This window comes from Phragmites australis, chromosome 10 (assembly GCF_958298935.1).
Source record: "Phragmites australis chromosome 10, lpPhrAust1.1, whole genome shotgun sequence".
NCBI lineage: Eukaryota > Viridiplantae > Streptophyta > Magnoliopsida > Poales > Poaceae > Phragmites > Phragmites australis.
In genome coordinates this window covers 28032015-28053719 of record NC_084930.1, presented here as the reverse complement: position 1 = coordinate 28053719, position 21705 = coordinate 28032015, and the positions used below count along the sequence as shown (strand labels likewise).

General features: G+C 44.0%; 2 protein-coding genes and 1 long non-coding RNA gene across 4 annotated transcripts; all 3 read right to left on the bottom strand.

The window, feature by feature from the left end:
* Positions 1 to 7606: 7606 nt before the first annotated feature.
* On the bottom strand, positions 7607 to 9697 carry LOC133931283 (xyloglucan O-acetyltransferase 3-like). Of its 2 annotated transcripts, none has more exons than XM_062378137.1 (3): positions 9156 to 9697; positions 8733 to 9031; positions 7607 to 8656 (listed from the first exon to the last, which is right to left on the bottom strand). In XM_062378137.1, exons 1-3 carry the CDS (start codon positions 9562 to 9564, stop codon positions 7877 to 7879), a joined length of 1488 nt encoding a protein of 495 aa, XP_062234121.1. In that variant the 5' UTR covers positions 9565 to 9697; the 3' UTR covers positions 7607 to 7876. The 2 variants fall into 2 exon arrangements, with proteins under 2 accessions (XP_062234121.1, XP_062234120.1); XM_062378136.1 differs by having other exon boundaries at positions 9147 to 9694.
* Positions 9698 to 16468: 6771 nt separating this feature from the next.
* LOC133930204 (xyloglucan O-acetyltransferase 1-like) lies at positions 16469 to 17570 on the bottom strand. Its single transcript, XM_062376874.1, has 2 exons — positions 17562 to 17570; positions 16469 to 17464 (listed from the first exon to the last, which is right to left on the bottom strand). The coding sequence occupies exons 1-2, from the start codon at positions 17568 to 17570 to the stop codon at positions 16469 to 16471; spliced, it is 1005 nt and encodes a 334-aa protein (XP_062232858.1).
* Positions 17571 to 19591: 2021 nt separating this feature from the next.
* On the bottom strand, positions 19592 to 21646 carry LOC133883620 (uncharacterized). Its single transcript, XR_009902924.1, has 3 exons — positions 21430 to 21646; positions 20926 to 21006; positions 19592 to 20069 (listed from the first exon to the last, which is right to left on the bottom strand). It is a non-coding gene; the product is annotated as an uncharacterized LOC133883620 (long non-coding RNA).
* Between the last annotated feature and the right edge of the window lie 59 nt (positions 21647 to 21705).

The following is a 21705-nucleotide window of genomic DNA, read 5'->3' as shown; positions in this document are numbered from 1 at the left end:
CCTTCATCACCGGACCATTCGATGTGTTGAACTTCATTATGCCTCTTTGCATTGTTCATTGTCTGGTGTGTGTAACACATTGATCACCGGACCATCCGGTACTTTGATCTTTAACTTCATTGGCTGCAACCTTCTCTGGACAAAATACTCCGGTGTGTATCTTCTCTGATCACCGGACCTTCTGGTGACGTCTTTAGGCCTCTCTCCCTTTTGTCAAATATGCTCCGGTGAGTTCGACACCTAGAGCACCAGACCATCCGGTGAGGCAAATCTTCCTATGACTTTTCTAATTCAGTCCAACTTTGTCCCGACTGCAGTGGCTTCTTCATGTATTGCATCTATGAGACCTACTAACATATATTCTTGACAAATATTTTAGTCCTATTGACTATGTTATCATTAATCACCAAAACCACAATCATGGCCTAATAGTGTCATTTTCGTTATAGCTGGCTTGTGCCGTTTTGCTGGGCTGCGTAGAGAGAAAGAGAAGGGAGGCGGCCCAAGAAGAGTAAAAAGGTTTTGGATTTGATTTGGGATTGATTCAAATAGAGATATTTGGATTTGGATTTGGAAATGGATTTAGGTTTGGCATTAATTCAAATAAGAGTATTTGAATTATGATTTGGATTTGAAGCTCTTACTTTGGGAGGGGATTTGAATTCAATTTGGATTTGAGCTGAAGAAGAATCTAAGAATAGATTTGCATTTGAGAGACATTCAAATTCAAATATCCACTCAAAGAACCATAAAAACAATAAATCAAAATACATATGATTCAATTTAATGCAAGGATTAATTTATAATTTAATTTGGTCCACTTTGGAATACATAACCAAAATAATATATTTGATTATATACATTCAAGTATCTATATATTTCCTTGATTTTATGTTGTTTTAATAATTAGATTTTTTTTAAAAAGGAGTGAATCTTGATCTAATCTGTATGCTAAAATTCAGGGTGTTACAGGTGGTTGGAGAGAAACAAGGAAGTCACTCCTTCCTCTTTGTCCAGTAGATGTTTTAGGACACCAAGTAGTTTCCCCACGGTATCCAAACGTGCACTTCTCTGGGTTCAGCATGACACAATTCTTGCATAGGTTGTTGAACGTTTCTTGTAGGTTAGAGATGAGATCTTCCTTCTTTTTAGTTTTGACATGATTCTTGCGTAGGTTGTTGAATGTTTTAATGGCTTATTTCTGGTCGGGTGCGAACCATCAGCGTTTCTATTTAACCAGTTTTGCATTGGGCCAGATAGCCAGTTTTTTCTCAATCACCTCTCTGAGGATCTCGGGCATGTCAGATGGTTGCCAGATGGTTGCCAGATGAACACATCGGTGTTTTCCCGGAGGAAGGTGATGAGCGCGAGTTCCTATTTGGGATCCAGGTTGGAGCCTATCTGCATGGTCTTCAATAGCTTTGTTGGGTCCAAAGGAACTGCTTTGACTTCACAGTGGGACTTCACGACAGCCTTAGGCCTTGAGTTTTTTGTCTCCTTGTTAGGTTAATGTTATGTGACCATGTTCAGGCTCCATTTATCATAGTGTATGCCTACTTTCGTGCAGCCCCGGACAGTAACGACTCCCTCAGGTCATAAGATCTTCATGCACTAATTAGCACTACCTCCGGTTAGGGCCAGATGGGAATTCTCAACCTGGGTGATGACCTCTTTGGTTAAATTGGTCATCGAGTTCATCCAATCCTTGCCGGCTGGGGTTATCAGATTTGTAGTCGGAGGGTGCATGAGGGCCTCTTGTAGAAGAATGATCCTCTTAGTGATTCCAAATTTAAAGTGGTCAGTCCCATGTTGATGGGCAGGAGATTGTAAGACTGGGGCTCCGTTAAGGATTGAAGGAGGTGTGCTATCTAGTGTTGGCCATTACCTGTATCCAGAGCCGGAGGGGTCTGCCCGTTTGTAAGGTCGTCATCATGTTACTCAAACCGTCACCCCTTTCTTCGATGGAGAGACCTTCATAGGGGTAACCTCCACTGGAGGAGGTATCTAGATCCATAATGGATATTTCATCGGATTGCTCTGGATTGGTATCTTGATAATCCATGTTGTCAGAAGATGCGTTGATAGATCTTAACATGTTGTGAATCAGATATTCACAATTGTCTTGGTAGCCGAGTGGTTGAAACTTGATGCCATAATCCTTAGCGCTTTGATCCATAAATCGACTTACCTCATTACTTGAATCATCGTCGGAAAGTTCGTTGTCGAAATCCACCTGATTAATCACTGGTTCATCGGAAAGAGAGGTAAATTTATCGTAGAACCCTTGATCTGAAAAACCAGTTCTCGATGAAGCTTTCGGCGATATCGATGGCATGTTGTGTGTATATTCTTCAACACCTTTTGTTATGATCCCCACAGATGGTGCCAACTATCAATGATTTGTGAACTGCCGATCTAACGAACTTGTTGAAGAATTGGAGGAAGTTTTGAGTAGACGAATCACAGGGAAACACACAGGAGTTTTTTTACACAGATTTGGGCCTTCAAGAAAATAATAATCCTACATCTTGTTTGTCTTGTAGATTAAGCCAGTTACAAAGGGGTATATGGCCAGCCTAGACGGATCTAAAACTAGTTGGTGACTTCCTCTCTCAGCTTTTGTTAGCTTGTATTGGCTTCTAATGATTTCTATTGACTTGTCCTCCGCAGAACCTCTAGCTTCGTATATATATGGGGGTGTTGTACGTTATCTAGAGTCCTCCTTCCTAGTCTTGGAGATAAACCTTCCTGGTTACAGGATACCTTGAGTACCTACATGTAGTTTTTTTTTATCCTAGGATCTCTTTCCTGAAGAAAAATATATATCTTGAGAATTACATAAAACCTTAGGACGTCCGGATATAGCAACTATCAATTTTTCATCGTCAACATACAATAATCATTAATTGTCTTGAAAACTCCTAAGAAACAACACTACGATATTGTATATTGAAAGAGTTATTTGTACACATTTATTTAATACTCTTCTAGTGACATGTCAGTCTTAGATATAATAATATGATATTATACATTGGAGGAGTTTCTCACTACTACATAAACTCCTATATATACCGACTCATCACTACCGGTTCCTAATAGGCCGGCAATGATGGGGAATCACTGCCGGTTCATAAGCCGCACGGAAAAATACAGTCATCGTGGCTTACGAACTGGCAGTGATAAGGGCATCACTGCCGGCTGTTGGCTTGAGCCGGCAGTGATGCCCTGCTCCATCTTCACTGCCAGTTTAATCCATCGACCGGCAGTGATAGCAGGGCATCACTGCCGGCTTGTTATATGATCCGGCAGTGATGTCTCAATTATATAAAAGTCGCCCTCTCCTTCCCTAAGCCTAAGCACACAACAGAGAGCAGCTCTGTTTGCTCGGTGGCGGCCATTTTTGGTCACCAAGTCCTTAGTGGCTTCAAAATTTTGAGGAATCCTCATGCCCTAGGTGTTCCAAGGTATGTAACTTTATCTCCAATTCATTTCTAGTTGAATTTTATTTGCTAAATTGCTCTAGATTTTGCAATGATGGAGATGCACCTATGACCATGATGTTTTAAGACAATGTAGATGCAATTATATCTCATTTATTATACAGAAGCTTCAATTAGTAGCTTATGGTGGAAAGTGTCTTTATTATTGATTTACATTAGGTATAGATTTGAGCATATTTATTTTTATTTTTAATGAATTAGAAAAATTAGCCATAAAATTAAGATATATAGCAAGCTTCAATTATAGTTTTTATATTTTAATTAATTTAGCAAGCTCCAATATAGAAACTTTAGGTATGAGCATATTTATTTTTGATTTATAATGAATTAGAAAAATTAGCCATGATATTTAGGTATGTTGCAAGCTCCAATTATATTTTTATATTTTAATTAATTAGCATGCTCCTATATGAAAACTTTAGGTATGAGCATATTTATTTTGATTTTTAATGAATTAGAAAATTTCTCTATGATATTTAGGTATGTAGCAAGATCCAATTATAATTTTTATGTTTTATTTAATTAGCAAGCTCCAATATATAAACTTTATGTATGAGCGTATTTATTTTTTATTTTTACTTAATTAGTCCTACAAAATAATTGAATAATAAAGAAAATTTCTAGGGATGGCACCAACAAATACTCATCGGAAGCGTACGCGAAAGCATACAAAAGGCGGCTCCTCTAACCCGGGTCAATTGCCGGTAGGAGATGACGAGGTAATTTATTTGTTGGTGATCGCAAAATCTTCTAGATATTATGAATTTGGATTTACAATAATGATATAATTGTAGATGGACAGAAGATGGATGTACGATGCGAGCTATGTGAGCGCAAAGTACAAGAACGGTGTGGATTATTTCCTGGTACAAGCCGCGGCGCACAAGTTAAATACACTGTCTCAATACATGTATTGTCCATGCGTCGATTGTGAGAATAAGAAGCAGTTTTTCACCACCCAGCAGATACATTCCCACTTGATGTCAAGGGAATTTATGCTTGGCTATACTCGTTGGACCGAGCACAGTGAAGCTGAGATCATACAGGAAGGGCAATACATTGGCAGAGAAGACGAAGACTTGTGCACCGATATACCGGCTGACGAATACACCGATATGCCGCCTTCCAGAGATACATTGGTCGATGATGATCTAGAGGAGATGTTGGTCGACGCCGACGCCTATGATCTAGAGTAGATGTTACGCGATGGGGAGGGGAACTTCACCAATGAAAGAGAGTTTCAAAAGTTACAGCGTATGGTAGAGGACTCTAAAACACCGTTGTTCCCGGGCTGCGAGAAGGATCACACAAAGTTGCGTACCGTGCTTTCACTGCTACAATTAAAGGCAAGCAACGGGTGGTCAGATACAAGCTTCACAGAGTTGTTACTATTCTTGCAGAAATTGCTTCCGAAGGGAAATGTGCTGCCAGTAAACACATACCAGGCCAAGCAGATTGTGTGCCCATTGGGGTTGGAAGTGCAGAAAATACATGCATGTCCAAACGATTGCATGTTGCATCGCAGAGAGCATGCAGACTTGAAAGCGTGTTTCGTATGTGGTGCATCATGGTACAAGTGTGACCGTGATGATATCGATGGTGAAGGAAAGAATAAAAGGCCTCCCGTCAAGGTGATGTGGTATTTTTCTATAGTCCCTCGTTTGGAGCGTTTATTCATGAATAAAAGGCATGCCGAACTGATGCGGTGGCACGCCGAGGAGCGCAAGGATGATGGAATGCTGAGACACCCCGCTAATTCTACAAGGAAGACTACAATCAATTCGACGCACTACCTCCTTTCCGAAAGGACGTCGACCTAGGTCCCACAGAAGACACCGATGAACCTCCCTATGTACGTCGTGATCATAATGAATGGCAAATCGTTAAGACAAAGTAGCTAAATTGTATTAATTACTATGTATGAATTTGTTTTAGATGCAATTATACCTCACTTTTGTTATGGAATCTTTATGGTGGAAGATGTCTTTATTATTGAGCACATTAATTTTTTATTTTTAATAATGAATTAGCAATACCACAAGCTAGCATTATTGCTATGTATTACTATTTTTTATTTTTAATGAATTACCTATAGTTATGAGCATATTTATTTTTAATTTTTAATGAATTACCTATAGTTATGAACATATTTATTTTATTTATTTATTGTATTAGAAAATTGAACCAGGAAATTTAGGTATATACAAAACATAATTTTGGTATATAGCAAGTTCAAATTTAAATAAATATGTATTAGAATTTTAAGTCAACAGAATATTAATAAGTATAAATAGTACAAATTAAATCGAAATCACTTGAGTAGCGCAGCGTTTTGTTCGGTCTTACTTGCGCAGGTCGTGGGTTCGAGTCTCTTCGCGCGCGTGTGAAACTTAAACAAATTTTTTGCACCCTAAGCAGTTAGAAGTGAAAGGGGTTTCACTGCCGGTGGACATATTTAGCCGACAGTGAAACTACTTTCACTGTCAGTGGACTTATTGAGCCGGCAGTGAAAGTATACTTTTACTACCGGCCATCATATTGAGCCAGCAGTGAAGGTACTATTTCACTGTCGGTGCTCAAATTGAGCCGGCAGTGAAAGCCCTCCCCTATATTGCTCGACACTCGCCCTCTGACATTTAGAAAAAATTTCCCTGCTTGTGCCCTCCACGATATCGTCGTCCCTGCCACCTCCTCGACACTGCCAGCTCCTCCCCGACACCGCCGTCCCCACCGCATCCTCCCTGAAGCCGCCGTCCTCACCACATCCTCCCCGACTTCGCCGTCCCCCGAGCCCCATCGTTCCCGCCCTGGAGGCCACCGTCCCCTTCCCCGGATCCCCGCCGTCCCTGTCCTGGAGCTAAGGCCATTGTTTCCATCCCCTACACCGACGTCCCCCGTCTCGCTCGTGCCGCCGTCGTCCGCGCCCGCCCGCCTCGCCAACCAATAGAGCAAAGGTAAATCCCCCACTCTCCTTCCTCCCTTGTTGTGAGCCGGTATCAAATTCGGCTGCACTTGTGTGCATTCAAAATCTACCACTGGTTGATGTTATTTTGATGATTTTTGCGGCATTTATTTGATTATGTGCTAATTTTGGTAATTTGAGTTTGGCCTCTCCTTACTATTTGTGAAGATGGAGGGATGTAGAGGATGAAGGAAATGCCCTCCTTTTCCATGAAACATCATTTTCATCAGTGCAGCAATCAACAAATATTAGGTTTAAGTTATAATTCTTAATGAATATTTTATTCTCTGAAGTCTGAACTAATGGAGTACAGGAAAATTACAGATAATCTAACATGATCTTCAAACATATCTCCTATCTATTGTTTGAGTGCTTGGTCTGTCCTACAAAAGTTTCTCTTTGTACATGTACACTATATAATCTTGTTCCATCAGGTAAAGTTGCAGTAGATATAGTTATGAGGAATGATTTGTGCCATCCTTGTATAAGAAAAATTAAACTAAAACTCATGATTATATGATCAAAACTTGCTGAGTTGCTAATGATATTAGGGGTATAAAAGAGATTCAGTTTATCGATATTGGGTGAGTTGTGAGTCACAAAAATCACAAATCTAAACTAAATAAATGATACGTCGGCGAGCCTGAAGCTTAGGCGACGCTGCGGTCGATCAGGCGTGGCCGGGTCCTCCGCTCCACCACCATCGGCCCCCCGGCGTCTCCGGACGTACACACGCCAACAGTTGACAGTGCGGAGACGCGATCCTCATTGCGGGGGAGAGGTAGAGGTAGAGGGATACTGGACTGGCTGAACTCGACTGACTTTTCATGGGGTGTCCTCTGAGAACTATTATGTATATATGTGTGTTTGTCGATGCATATGACTTAAAATATGTGTTCATTACTATATATTAATGAAGGTGCTTTTATTATTGATTTACATTAAATATATGAAGTCGGGAGTGGGCAACGGACAGTGATAATCGTGGATTATCACTGTCGGCTCAGTGGACCGACAGTGAAGAGCCTTATCACTGACGGCTGAAGGGGGTTTCTGTTTTAATGTTCATCTCGTGACATGTAGACATGGAGTAGTATTCATTGTGATGCTGCATGCCATAAACCAGCAGTGAAAATGATTTCCTTACTGGAACCAGCTGATAAAGCAGTAATTGTTTCCTCCTAATTTAAAGCATTCATAAAGTTTCACTCTTGTTTTGCTACTCCGGTTTCCTTGTTTTCCTTTGCCTTGAGTATACATTTCGTCTTGTTTTGTTCCATGCATATGTTGGTGTGTAGACGTACTGCAATGTAGAAGTTCCTCCAAAGGTCGAGAAAACTTGCTAAATACATTTTTTTTCTGAGGAATTTGGTAACTGGTACCAAATTCTTGGTCAATCCGTCACGCGGCAGCATCACCGCGCCACCGGTGCCGTTGAGATCTCGGCGAGCCTCTGGAGCAGCACGTCGTTCCACATGTCGACCGGCCCGGGCAGGCACCAGTGCAAGCAGTCGCTGGCGTTCCTCACCCACCGCTTGTCGTAGTGCCCGCCCGGGTGGCCGTCGGCGCGCAGCATCATGGCCTTCGTCACGTCCAGCACACCGAACCTCTTGCTCCCGGTCGTCTCCCCCGCCCTCCTCACCTCCTCGCTCTGCACCCTTCTGAGCTCCCAGCCGATGCTCTCCAAGCTGATCTCGTCGTCCTCCAAAGGCTGTGTCCTATTGCAGTAGCCGCCGCTGAACCAGGAGCCGTGCTCGAAGTGGTCCGGCGTGTAGGTCCGCAAGAACGTGACGAGGCTGCTCTTGCAGTCCTGGCACTGAGAGATGGCCTCGAGGGCCGCCCTGATGACGCGGCGGACGGCGTAGGCGATGCCGAAGTCGGTGAGGTTGGCCTCGCGACAGTTGACGCAGCCGACGCGGCGGCCGTCTTCCCAGAGGTAGTTGACGCGGAAGAACCAGTTGCCTCCGGAGATGACGGCGTAGTCCAGCCCGGGCAGGCGGCTGGTCCAGTTGGTGTTGAGCCTGTCGAGGTGGATGTCGAAGGAGGCGGTAGGCTTGCCGTCGGCGTCGAGGACCGGCACGGCGTGCGCGTAGAACTCCGTCCACATCACCATGAGCGTGAAGTTGTGCGCGGGGAAGTGCCATGTCCGGAACTTGTCGAACGCGTCCGCATACACGTGTGTTGGCGTCTCGGCCTGCATGGACATCAACTAGCTGTTCTTCACCGTGATCTTGGCTGACGACAGCTGACTGACAAGTGCTGATACGTACTTGAGACAGGAGGCAGAGCAGGGAGTCCATCTGGTTGCGCGCCAGCGAGTCGCCGATGAAGGCGAGCCGCTTGCCACGGACGACGTCTAGGAACCGCTCCGGCACGAACCGCGGCAGGTCGCAGCCATCGGGCTGCCACCGCCAGAAGAGGTGGCCGGGGTCCTTGCCGTACTTCTGGCAGTTCTTGAAGTCCGGCAGCGTCGGGCACGTCAGGTTCGTGTAGACTGGACCCTTCTGCTCCCTCACCCATTTCCCCATCGACATGTCGCATTTCTCCTCGTCTTGTATTCCTACCGAACCTACGCATGCAGTCATCCAACACTTGAACAAATGTATCGTAGAGCTACTGTCACAGATAATGTAATATTTTGTGTAGCTTGGAAGTATCAATAGTGCACTGTGAATTTCACTTACTTTGATCACCTGTTTGCTCAGCCGTGCTTGTAGTAGAAACCGCCGGAGCTGGTGACGAGGTCGCTGATGGTAAGGAGATGTCTGCAGCTGAGCTCTGTTCTGCCGTCACATTATTCTCTGCAGAGACAATCGGTTCATCTGCTTGCTCCTCTCCGCGCACAGAACGGCTCACGTCAAGATCCGTCATCAACGGGCTCTGCGTGATCGCTTCGCCGGTCGCCGCCGCGCCGAAGCCGTGCGACGAATACAGCAGGACGGAGAAGACAAAGACGGTGGAGAGCACCAGCAGGAGCAGCAGCGAGGACTTGATGTTCCGCTGCACCACGACGTTCCACTCGCTGCTGTTGCTGTGCAGCAGCAGTCTGGGGCTCGCACTAGCAGTGCCGCTTGAGGAAGGAGAGGTAGGAAGAGGCGCCATGCTGGTGTTCTTCAGAAGTTGGAACAAATATTTTTGAGGAATCAATTCGAGGATACCAACGCAACTATCATACGCCAGCTTTTGAAGGATGCATGCGTGTGTGTTTGTACTTCGGCTGCATCAGCTGTTCAGTTGTTGCAGGAAAATTTTTGGTCACTTCTGGTAAGCGGAATTCTGAGGAGGATGGTGTGGCAGTCGGGCTAGTAGCTCACCAAACTGCACACTTACTAGTGAACAGTTGGGAAATGTAAAACTGTATGTATTTGTGCACACACCATCTATACCTACCACATGGTACTCATATTCTTTGCACATATCCTATGGTTTTTTCTTATACTTCTTCATCAGCATGAATCTCAACGAAGCCATATGCATGCACATGCCTGTGAAAATTTCCCACTGGTTTCCAGTTACTGCTTGCTTGGATTGTTATGTAAGGCCTTTCTTGACGCTTCTGATTCCTTAGGATCTCAGTGCAGAAACTTGGCTCGATTTGTTGTCCGAGCCTGCAGAAGTACGCGGAAGTTATGTACCATGTTGAGGTGTGATGGTCACGTTGAACCTTGAGGCCATCAGCTGGCAATTGAAAAGCTTGTGAACCTATAGCATTACGAGAAGTGTGATACACTGAAAAAGGTTGCGAGGGGAGGACACTGGATGGTTGAGGTCGGTTGGCCTACGCATGCATACAGACGACAGGCGTGTGTGGTTGGGTTGTGCTCTGTTGACTCCGTGCCTTCATGGGCAAAGGTCTGATCTGTGGATTTATCAATTGGGTGTGTGACGAAAGAGCTCACCAAGTACCCAACTGCAATCAGATGACGCTTACGACAAAGCCTAAACTTACAAACATGTTGAGCATGTTCATGGAGCAACGGAGATCACAAAAGGCAGATCAGCAGCCAAACGGACGTGTGCGAAGTAGGAACACAAAATTTTGTTACAAGAATCTATAATATTATTATTGAGTGTTAAAATGAGCCGCAATGTTAAAAAGAAAAAGATATAGAACACTTATTGTTATGAATACTAATGGTCTAGATTAAACCAAAAAAATGTGATTAATAAATAATTAAATTCGGATATAAAAATTATAAAAATGTAGTTGCTTGATTTTATACGGTTTAGGAAGTAAAATATATAAATAAAGAGTCCAAATAAAATAAAATAAATAGTAATTGATGTTGGGATCACAATAGAAAAAGAAAAAACCCTATCAAATATAATATTAGAAAAACATTAAATTATTATAAAAATCAAATACCTAAATAAAGAGTTTATATAAAATATAATTAATTAAAGGTTAGTAAAATATTATAACGAGACTAGCCACATTATTATCGTGAATCACTTTACTAGTTTATAAGAAACCATCAAAACGGAAAGAAAACATTGAACGTGTGTCGTTGTCAGGATCCCTGTTGGTTGGGCGCATCGAGACTCAACAGGCGTGTTCTGGCGCATGTGCGATCGGGTGGTTCAGGACAGTGTGTTGGCGTTTGGGTTGCGTCGCGTGCGTGAGTCTGCTTGTGGCCGTGCGCCTAGAAGGCTTATAAGCCCAGTGCTATAATGAGAGAAGGCAACTCAGACTTGAACACCGTTCTCTAACAACAAAATGCTTCCTTCCCACGCCTTCTTCTTGTTGTCTCCCTCTCCCTCGCATCGTACATGATATTTGCTGCCATCTTGATCGACGAGAACATTGTAATTGATACCAGAGCTACCCGCTGCCACTCCGGCGCCGCTGCGAAAGCTGTCAAAGCTGGAGGCGCAGATGGCAACCACCATGGATGGCTTGGCAAAGCAGTTTCAAGGATTCAAGATGATGATGCAGCAGACCTTGGATAAGCTCAGCGGATTCGAGTCATGGCAATCAATGACTGATGAATCGTTGAGCACGTTGCTGCTGAAGACCGAGGAGGAGGCAACGCGGATCCGAACTCTGGAGCCGCTGCCGCGTGCACCCGTGTCACACCCGAGTACTGCCGAAGTGGCTTCGATGAGGGCGACGCGCCCACCTACGTCGATCCTGGGCACCGCGTCGACTCATCGCACCGGGAGGATGGCGCCGGGATCATTGAGACCCTGTGGCCTCCCCCGGTCACAGGTGCCTCTGGAAACTTTCAACCCAAGTTGCTCGGTTATTACGATGATTGGAGGGGTGTGTCTGGGCGGTCGGGTCTGTCGCCAAAGCTTGAGTTTCCTAAATTTGATGGCATGAATCCTCGGTTATGGTGTGATCAATGTGAGATGTATTTTGAGTGTTCTCGATGAGCGAAATTCTCAAGACGAGGTTCGTGGCTCTGAATTTCACTGGAGCTGCGGCTTCGTGGTTGCAAACTTTGGAGTTGCATGGTAGAGTGTTGGATTTGGAGGAGTTGTGTAAGAAGGTTTGCGAGAGATTTGACAAAGATCAGTACCAATTAAGTTTGCACCAGCTAGATAGCCTTCGCCAGACGGGATTGGTAGCTGAATATTACAATAATTTTGAGAAATTATCTCATAATGTCCTCTTGTACAACAACTCTTACGATGATGTCTATTTTGTGACGAGATTTCTGGGGGTCTTAAAGAGAAAATCCGTTCTGTTATTATACTGCATCGTCCAAAAGATGTCGCTACTGCTTCTGCTTTGGCATTATTGCAGGAGGAATTAGAGTTGCAAAGGAGGAAGAGCAATGTCAAAGAGTTATCTCGATCTGGTAACCGAGCATTCTCTACCAGTGAGAAGAGCAAGCTGCCACCTCCCAAAGACGAGGTTAAGCGTTCTGACAGATCGGTCGATGAGAAGCTAGAATCCCTTAAGGCTTATCGCCGATCCATAGGCTTGTGTTTCACATGTGGTGAGAAGTGGAGTAAATCGCACAAATGTCAAAATCATGTACCTCTTCATGTCATTGAAGAAGTTCAGGAGGTTTTTTAGCTTGCCAATGAGTCTGTTGATTTAGAACTCGCACAGGAGGAGGACATCACTAAAATTGTGTTTGTAGTGCAAGAGCAAGCTCAACCGGTGAAACAACCTCGCAAAACGATCATATTTCAAGGCTTCATTGGTAAACAAGCTATTCTAGTGCTTGTTAATTCAAGAAGTGTTGGTACCTTTTGTCAGTGAGAAGTTGGTAAACCAACTACAATTAGTCTGTCAGCCTATTGCTACAGAGAAGTTTTCAGCAGCAGATGGTGGTTTGATGACATGCTCCCACCTCGTCCCTCTCTCACAGTGGTTCATTCGGGGGCATAAATTTTCTCATGATGTCAAGGTACTTCCTCTCAAATACTATGGCCTCATTCTTGGCGCCGATTGGTTTGGAAGAGCATAGTCCTATGTGGATCCATTGGAGACAGAAACAGATGTGTTTCACACATAAGGGTCGGTGCATTCTTCTTCAAGGAGTTCTCAAATCAATCCCTCAGTGTTATGAGATCACTACAAAGAAATTGAATGGTTTATTCAAGCATTGCGTGCTATCGCAGTGTGTGACAGTTGTGCTAGTCAATTCTTTGAATGTGGTTTCTGATGCGGGCAGTGACGTCTGGCCGGTCGAGCTACAGTCATTACTAATTGAGTGTGCTGATCTCTTCCATGAACCGACAGAGTTACCTCCACTCAGCCAATTTGATCATCAAATCACTCTTCTTCCTGGTGCCCAACCCGTGAATATGCGTCCCTACAGGTATGCTCCGCAACAGAAATCCGAAACATTAAAACTGCTCGACTATATGTTGTGTTAGGGTGTTATTAGACTCAGTATTTCACCTATTGCTTCTTTGATGCTTTTGGTTAAAAAGAAGGACGGTTTGTGGTGATTATGTGTTGATTACCGTCATCTCAATGCGATTACAGTGAAGAACAAACACCCCATGCTAGTGGTAGACAAATTGCTTGATGAGTTGGCCGGTGCAGTAGTAGTTACAAAGCTGGACTGCCGCCCTGGGTTTCATCAAATTCGTGTAGTAGAAGGTGATGAATTCAAAACAGCATTTTACACACATATGAATTCTTGGTTATGCCCTTTGGACTCACAAACGCGCCGGCCACATTTCAAGGTACAATGCATAACATCTTTGCTAATATATTTTGTCGCTTTATTTTAGTGTTTATGGATGACATTTTGGTCTATAGTAAATCCTTGTCCGAGCACTAGGATCACCTACATCAGGTCTTTTCCATTCTCAGAGAGCACAAATTCTTGATTAAGCCCTCCAAATGTGCCTTTACACATACCTCTATTGAATATTTGGGTCATCATATCTCTGCCAGAGGCAGAGCTACTGAATCTTCCAAAGTTTCTACTATGGCCAATTGGCCAACTCCATCATCCATCAAATAGCTTCGTAGCTTGTTGGGCCTCACTGGTTATTACAGACGTTTTATCTGACACTACGGTATGAGCAGCAAACCTCTCACACAGATGCTAAAGAAGGGTGTTCCTTTTTAGTGGACATCCAATTTTGACCAGGCATTCCAGTTGCTGAAGCAATCCTTGGTTCAAGCTCCTGTATTGGCAGTTCCTGACTTCACCAAAACATTCATTGTTGAAACCGACACCAAAGATTTCGGCATTGGTATGGTGTTTATGCAAGAAGGTCATTCTATTTCATTTCTCAGTCAAGCTCTTTGTGACACAAATCGAGCAATGTCTACTTATGAGAAGGAATGCCTCGCTGTGCTCATGGCTGTGGACAAATGGTGCCCTTATTTGCATGTGCAGGAATTTATTATAAAGACTGACCACCGCAACCTTCTTTTTCTCACTAAGTAGCGTGCTACTTCTCATCTGCAACGGAAATCCGTACTCAAACTCATGGATTTGCACTTCACTATTCAGTATAAACAAGGAAGTCTGAATGATGCGGCTGATGCTTTATATCATCACCCATCTCATGATTAAGTAGCAGTTATGTCTACTTGTACCCCCCCCCCCCCGGATTGAGAAATTGATCGTCGGCTATGTAGATGATGCTGATTGCCAAAAGCTGCTTACCGAATTGAGTTTGTCTACTACTAATGCTAGGGGTTTCTCTCTACTCGATGGCGTTATTTGATACAAAGGCAGGGTATGGATTGGCAACAACAATTTGGCCCATCAACATATTCTTCAAGCTCTACATAGCACTGGAATTGGGGGGAACTCAAGCTTCCATGCCACATATCTCCGAGTTAAGTCACTTTTTGCTTGGCCCAAGATGAAAGAGACGATCCAAAAATATGTCCAATCTCTCGGTTTGCCAGTAGGCGAAACATGAACATGTCAAATCACCAGGTCTTTTGGAACCTCTTCCAGTGCCATCCCAGGCTTGGACCACTGTCAGTTTAGACTTCATCGAAGGGCTACCCAAATCCAACTCCTTTGATGTTATCCCAGTGGTTATTGACAAGTTCACTAAGTACAACCACTTTATCCCTTTATCACACCCTTACACTGCTATGCAAATTGCTCAGCTGTTTTTGAACAACATATATAAACTTCACGGTTTGCCTTGCGCCATTATCTCCGATCGTGACCGAGTGTTCACCAGCAACTTATGGCAAGAGTTATTCAAGCTGACAGATACCCAATTTTTGATGAGTTCATCTTATCATCCACAAACCGATGGTCAAACCGAGCAACTCAATCAATGCCTTGAAGCTTTTCTGTGATGCACAGTACATTCCTGCTCGAGACATTAGAGTAAATGGCTTCCTCTAGTCGAGTTTTGGTATAATACGACGTACAATTTGGCATTGGGGCATACACCTTTTGAAGTCCTCTGTGGGCATCCTCCTTGCCACTTTGGTATTACTAATCCTCAAGATTGCACTGTCCCTGATTTGGAAACTTGGCTGAAGGAACGGAATCCCTTGAATAGGCTCATTCAATAGTAATTGCTTCGCACTTAGCAACGGATGAAACACTACGTTGACAACAACTGTTCTGAGCATGAATTCAGGGAGGGTGATTTGGTTTACTTGAAGCTTCAATCCCATTTGTAGTTTTGTGGTGTCCCGAAGCAATTTGAAGTTGTCCTTCAGGTTTTATGGGCCCTATGTTGTTCTTCAACTCATTAGGCATGTGGCATACAAATTGGATATTCCGGTACATGGCCAGATCCACCCAATTATTCATGTGTCACAGTTGAAGGCTCATGTGCCCCCACAAACTCAGGTCAGCACTGATTTGTCTTCCGTTTCTACTGACTCATGCCATGTCATCGTTCTAGTTGAAATGTTGGAGGCGTTTGGGCTATGTCGCGTGCGTGAGTCAACCTATGGCCGTGCACCTGGAAGGCTTATAAGCGCGTAAGGCTGGAAACGAGCCGAGCCGAGCCGAGCTCGGCTCGGCTCGGTTTGTAGAAGCTCGGTGAACTGTAGGCTCGACTCGGCTCGGCTCAATTTGTGAACCGAGCTAAAATGCCAGCTCGGTTCGGCTCGGTTGCTGACTCGAGCCGGCTCACGAACCTACCAAAACTGGGTGCCAGAAGCATGTAAGTCGGGCTGATTTTGCATGCATGCATGCGGTTTTGCATGGTTGGTGGCGATTGTCACATGCATGTGGCTGCCGAATAAACAAAGGAAAAACGTGCATGCATGCATGCATGGATCATGCAGTGAGTGATCTCGGTGGCATTAAAAAAAAGGCAAGACTCAAGCCTCAAGGTGATTGCTAGTCCGTGTACTCATGCATGGATCATGCGGATGGTAGACCATGTGTGTTGTGATCGGACTGATCAAGCATTAGTGTAGGTCGTGCGAGCTGATTCGGCTCGGCTCGATTGCTGAAACAAGCTAGCAGTGTGGCTCGGGCTCGACTCGTTTGGGCAACGAGCCGAGCCGAGCTGAGCCTTCACAAGTCTAAGCTAGCTCGTGAGCTGCGAGCTTTTTGTCCAGCCCAGGAAGCGCAGTGATGTTATGTGAGAAGGCAACTCAGACTTGAACACTGTTCTCTAACAATAGAATGCTTTCTTCCCGCACCTTCTTTTTGATGTCTCCCTCTCCCTCACCTTGTACCTGATCTCGCCGGCCATCTCGGTCGACGGGAACATTATAGTCGTCAACGCTAGACTTGACCTCCACGATCCACGCCAGTATGTCGTTGAATGTGTCGATCGGCCCGGGGGAGCACCAGTGCAGGCAGTCGTTTGCCACCGTCTCCGGCAATGGCCAATCGCGGTATGCGTCCCGGAAGAGGTGCGGCCCAGGGTGCACGTCGGGCCGCATCGCCACCAGCCTCGTCACGTCAAGGACCTCGAACCGCAGCTCCGACCGCCGCCACCTCACCACGGCGGCAGCCACCTCCTCCAGGACGGCCTTTCTCAGCTCGGCGTCCGTGGACCCCACCTGCGTCTCGCCTTCCTCGTACAGTGCCGTGCGCGAGCACGCGTCGCGGTGGTTCCAGCTGTACCTCCTGTCGAAGTGCGCCGGCGCGATGGTCGACACCACCACTAGCTTGTCGGTGGTCGAGTTCGCGTTCACGAACTCGAGCGTCCTGCGCAACACCTCGTGGTACACGCCCAGGAAGCTCATTTGGGTGCGGTTCACGTCCGGCCGGTTTTGCACCCCGGCGACCAGGCCGTTGTCGAGGTAGATGGCCGGGCGGTCGAACCAGTGCCCCGCCGAGATTACCATGACGTCCATGGCGTCGGCTTCGGCCGTCCACGGCTCGTTGAGCTCGTCGAGGAAGAGGATGTCTTGCGCCAGGACGAAGTCCTCAGACCTGCCCCCAGCCCGCACGAGAAACGGCGACCAGTACGTCAAGACGACGACGTCGTGCGGCGCCGGAAAGGACCACCGCCAGAACTTCTTCCCGACGTGGTCGTCGTACTGGTGCACCGTCTCCGGCCGCGACACCGTAGAGAGGAAGCACACGAGGGCCTCCGCCTGGTTGCGCGCCGCGGAGTCGCCGACGAAGCAGGAGCGAAGCTAGAGCAAAACGGAGGGGGTGCAAGATTTTAGCACAACTACATCGATATGTATCATTTCAAGCAAAAATTGTCGGATGCTAGAACAACAGAAATACCAACATCATTAACTCTGTGTATAGGAGTCTAACAAAGTAACGATTATCAGATGCTAGAACAACAGAAATACTAATATCATTGAAAACTTTTACTGTTGTACCTTCATAATCAAGCTGCTGGTATTGGCCTGGTGGTCGGCGAGGTTAGAGCTGCAGTGGTAGCGCCTGCTGGAGGTGCTGCTGTTGCCTGGGCTGTTGAATATAGTCTGGAGCTTGGTACCTATATAAAAATGAATTAATATTCCAAACCTGAATCATGCAGAAGGACATCTCTTTATCTTACAAATGTAACTTATGTCTGACAACAATAATCCTAAACAATTAACAGAGACACACATGTGACTCACCCAGGAGTGTTCTTGTCCAGCTCTTTGGGAGACAAAGTAATTGAAATCATCGAAACATGCCTAGTCATCTCCAATCTGAAAATGGGTGAGCAACAAAATAAGTTAGAATTTCCAATGCAACCGAATAGCATATACGAAAAGAAAATGGTAGAATAAGTAGAAACTTTACCGGACAAGGCCTTCTTCTATTGGTTCCCAGACATCAGTGATGCTGATAGAACTGATATTGGTTACTGAGTTAGTATAGTAATGAACAAAAGATGGTCGGCATCGGCAAAATATATCATCCGACCTCAAGATCCTCGACAGCCTAAAAAAGAGAACAAATGATTCAGTTTTTTAATTAAAAAAAGAATGACTCGATGAAAATAAATATAATACACTATTACAATACCTTTTAATCGTCGTATCTACGTTCACTCATTTTCATGAAACGACGAACCACGACCTCGTTGGTAACTTTCCTCATCTCTTCTTTCTCCACATAACAAATAAGGCTATGACTCAAGTATTCATCACCGATGCGATTGCGCAAATAAGTTTTCACAATCTTCATAGCTGAAAACACCTCTCAATTGTAGCAGCAGCGACAGGCAATACTAGTACAAGCTTCAAAAGTTGATAAACCAAGTGATAACAAAGATACTTCCTTGTCTCTACCATTTTTTGAGAAAGTTCAACAATAGTTTGTATGTTGGAGAATCTATCATCTTCTCGTACATCAACGATGTAGAGGCAAAGTTGATGGCTAAGATCCCTCAAATCCCCAAAATTAAAATCATTAGGATACAGTTTTGCTAGGCTCATCAAATTCTCTACATTAAAATCATAAAATGAGTCTCTTGGATTGAAAGCGGCCGAGCAAACAAGCAATTGAGAGCTAGTCTCATTGAAGCGGCTGTCAAGCTCTTGAAGTATCCAGTCAAGAACATCATTAAAGCAATCCACTTCATAGTGATGCTTATTTGTAATGCCAGATTTTTTCCTACGCTTCTTGGGATCAATATATGCATCTTCCATTTTCAACTTGATAATATCATGCTTGTCACAGAAGTCAAATGCATCATCTAATACTTTTTCCCACCCATTTCTTCTAAGTTCATCCAAATGGCATCTAGTTGATCTCACACATTTAATGGCATTCACAATGTCTTGGTCTTTCCGTTGCAATGCTAGTGATAAGGTGTTTGTGATTGTTAATACAGTCAACATGAGATGCAAATAAAAGACAAAATCAAAAGATTGGAAGTACTCTAGAAGATTCGATGCTTGATCTCTATGTTTCCAATCCTTATCATCTTTTTCCACAATTTCCAGCACTTTGACTATTGTAGAAAACATGTCAACTAAACTTTTGAGAGTTTTAAAATGGGAACTCCAACGAGTATCTCCGGGTCTTTGAAGACATTGTTCTTGATTTAATCCTATCCCAGTTTCAAGTTGCCCACATCCTAAGGCCTTACTCACATGTTCATGATTGATATCTCTAATCAAGTCTCTTCTCTTGGATGACCTACCCACAACAGTCAACAAGTCAGAAATCCTAGTAAAGAAATCGCTAATACATTTATGCTTTCTCACAATGGCCACAAGGACTAATTGGAGCTGGTGAGCAAAACAATGAACATAATAAGCTGTAGGACTTTCTCTCATGATCAATGATTGCAATCCATTAAACTCGCCTCTCATATTGCTAGCACCATCATAGCCTTGGCCCCTAACTTGCTTTAAGCTTAGCTTAAGCTCTGCAAATAAAGCATCAATGGAAGACTTGAGGTAGGCAGAAGTTGTTTCTCTCACATGAACAAGACCAACAAATCTCTCTTTCATAATTCCACATTTATCAACATATCTCAAAACCACAGCCATTTGTTCTTTGCAAGAAATATCTCTAGACTCATCAACTAGCAAGCAAAAAACATCATGCCCGATTTCTTCTAGAATAGAATGTAGCACTTCCTTTGCAAAACATTTAACAATATCCCTTTGGATTTCAGGAGCTACCAAAAGACTGTTAGCTGATGCATTTTTACCTGTTACCTTGCGTAAAGCAAGATTTTGCTCCGCTGTGTAATCACGAAATTCCCTGAAGTTCCCTTTATTGTGGGACTCATCCGATTCATCATGGCCCCGAAAAGGCAATCCTTGCTTTAACAATACCCTAGCAACATCAATAGACCCATTTAGCCGAATTAAATAGGCCTTCTTACCAGCTTCACTTTGAATTTGGAATGCAACATCAATGTGCTGTTTTTTTTTGTAACAGATCATCGCATTTCATCATTGCTTTATTGTGTAAACTACCAACACCACCTACATGCAATTTTAGCCTTTCTTTCCTATGATAACCACTCCAACCATTAACAACAAATGCTTCATATCCAGCATACTTCTTATCTCTAAACAAGAAGCAACAAAAACAATATGCCTTATCTTTGGATTCACTGTATTCAAGCCAACTTCCAAACTCATCGAACCATTCCGGAATAAATCTTCTTGGGCTTTCTCCTATATGTGAGAATGGAAAATTGCATGTACGAGGTTGGGATGGCCCATTCTCCAAATACTTTCTTCTCACCCTCTCTCTTTGATTAGGATGGTAATCATCAATTAATTTCCTCAAGCCTGGATCATATTTAATCTCCTCTTCCCAATTGATATCATCTGGACATGAATTCCTTATATTGTTGGCACTATCGGGCTCTGGTGCTTTCCTTTTATAAAACTCTTCCATCAAATTACATATCCTTTATAAATTATTTGAATATTAGTTACTTACACAATTACACTTGCACACTGTCATAAATATCAAGAAATCCCCAATTTTAACCCTACCAGTATTTGTTAAGTAAAGAGATAATTCAATTTGTAAAGTAACATATAATCTGTTCAGTTTTCTAATGTCAAAGAGCTCTCTGAGTTGTATCATTGGAGAACTGAAAGCAAGTGAAGGAAAAACGAAAGCAAAGATCCAGATAACCAGATTGTATATCAGTAATCAGTTGAAACACGCATACCTTCAAAAGTAAATTTTTACTCAAAGCACCTCCTAAATGACCAACATATTTGGAGGCATTACCTTAACAGTGAGGCAACATCTGCCGAGGTAAAAAAGAAAACACAGTTAGAATTGTGGTACTGGACAAACTGAAAGCAAATAGGACATATTCAGTTTTTATCAGTATTAACCGTCACAATAGTCTTGCATCAGAAAACATGGCTGAAACTTAGGAGGCCAGTTGATGAACAAACCAGTTTCTAGTTCGATCTATCACAAGTTAAGAAAAGTTTTTGTTTCAAAATATAGAACAACTTGTTTCACCAATTATGGTCAATGGCATAGGCAGATATCAGCGAGTTACGAATTGTTAAAAATGAGGACAAACGCTTCGCCAAATTTTGTGTAGAAATTCTAAGAAACAACAGCCATTTGATCTGAATAAGCAGGTCTAGCACGGTTGGAGAAACAGAATATCCCAGACTGAGAAGAGCATCACGCAGTTCTGATGCATCAATCTTACCACTACAATCACGGTCAAACCTCTCAGGCTCTCAAATATTGCCACTCCGCTGTTCGGGCAAACTCAGAGCATCTCGGGAAGACACGACGGCCGAAGTAGACACAGGAGCTGGGAGCAGACACGACGGCCGAAGTAGACACGGGACCTGGGAGCAGACACGACGGCCGGCGGAGGCGTGGTTGTGCGGAGCAGGCGACTAGGCGAGCAGCCGAGCTACCCGAACAGCAGAGCAGGACTGCAGCCTACAGGAGCACGGGTCGATGGTCGGCAGAGCAG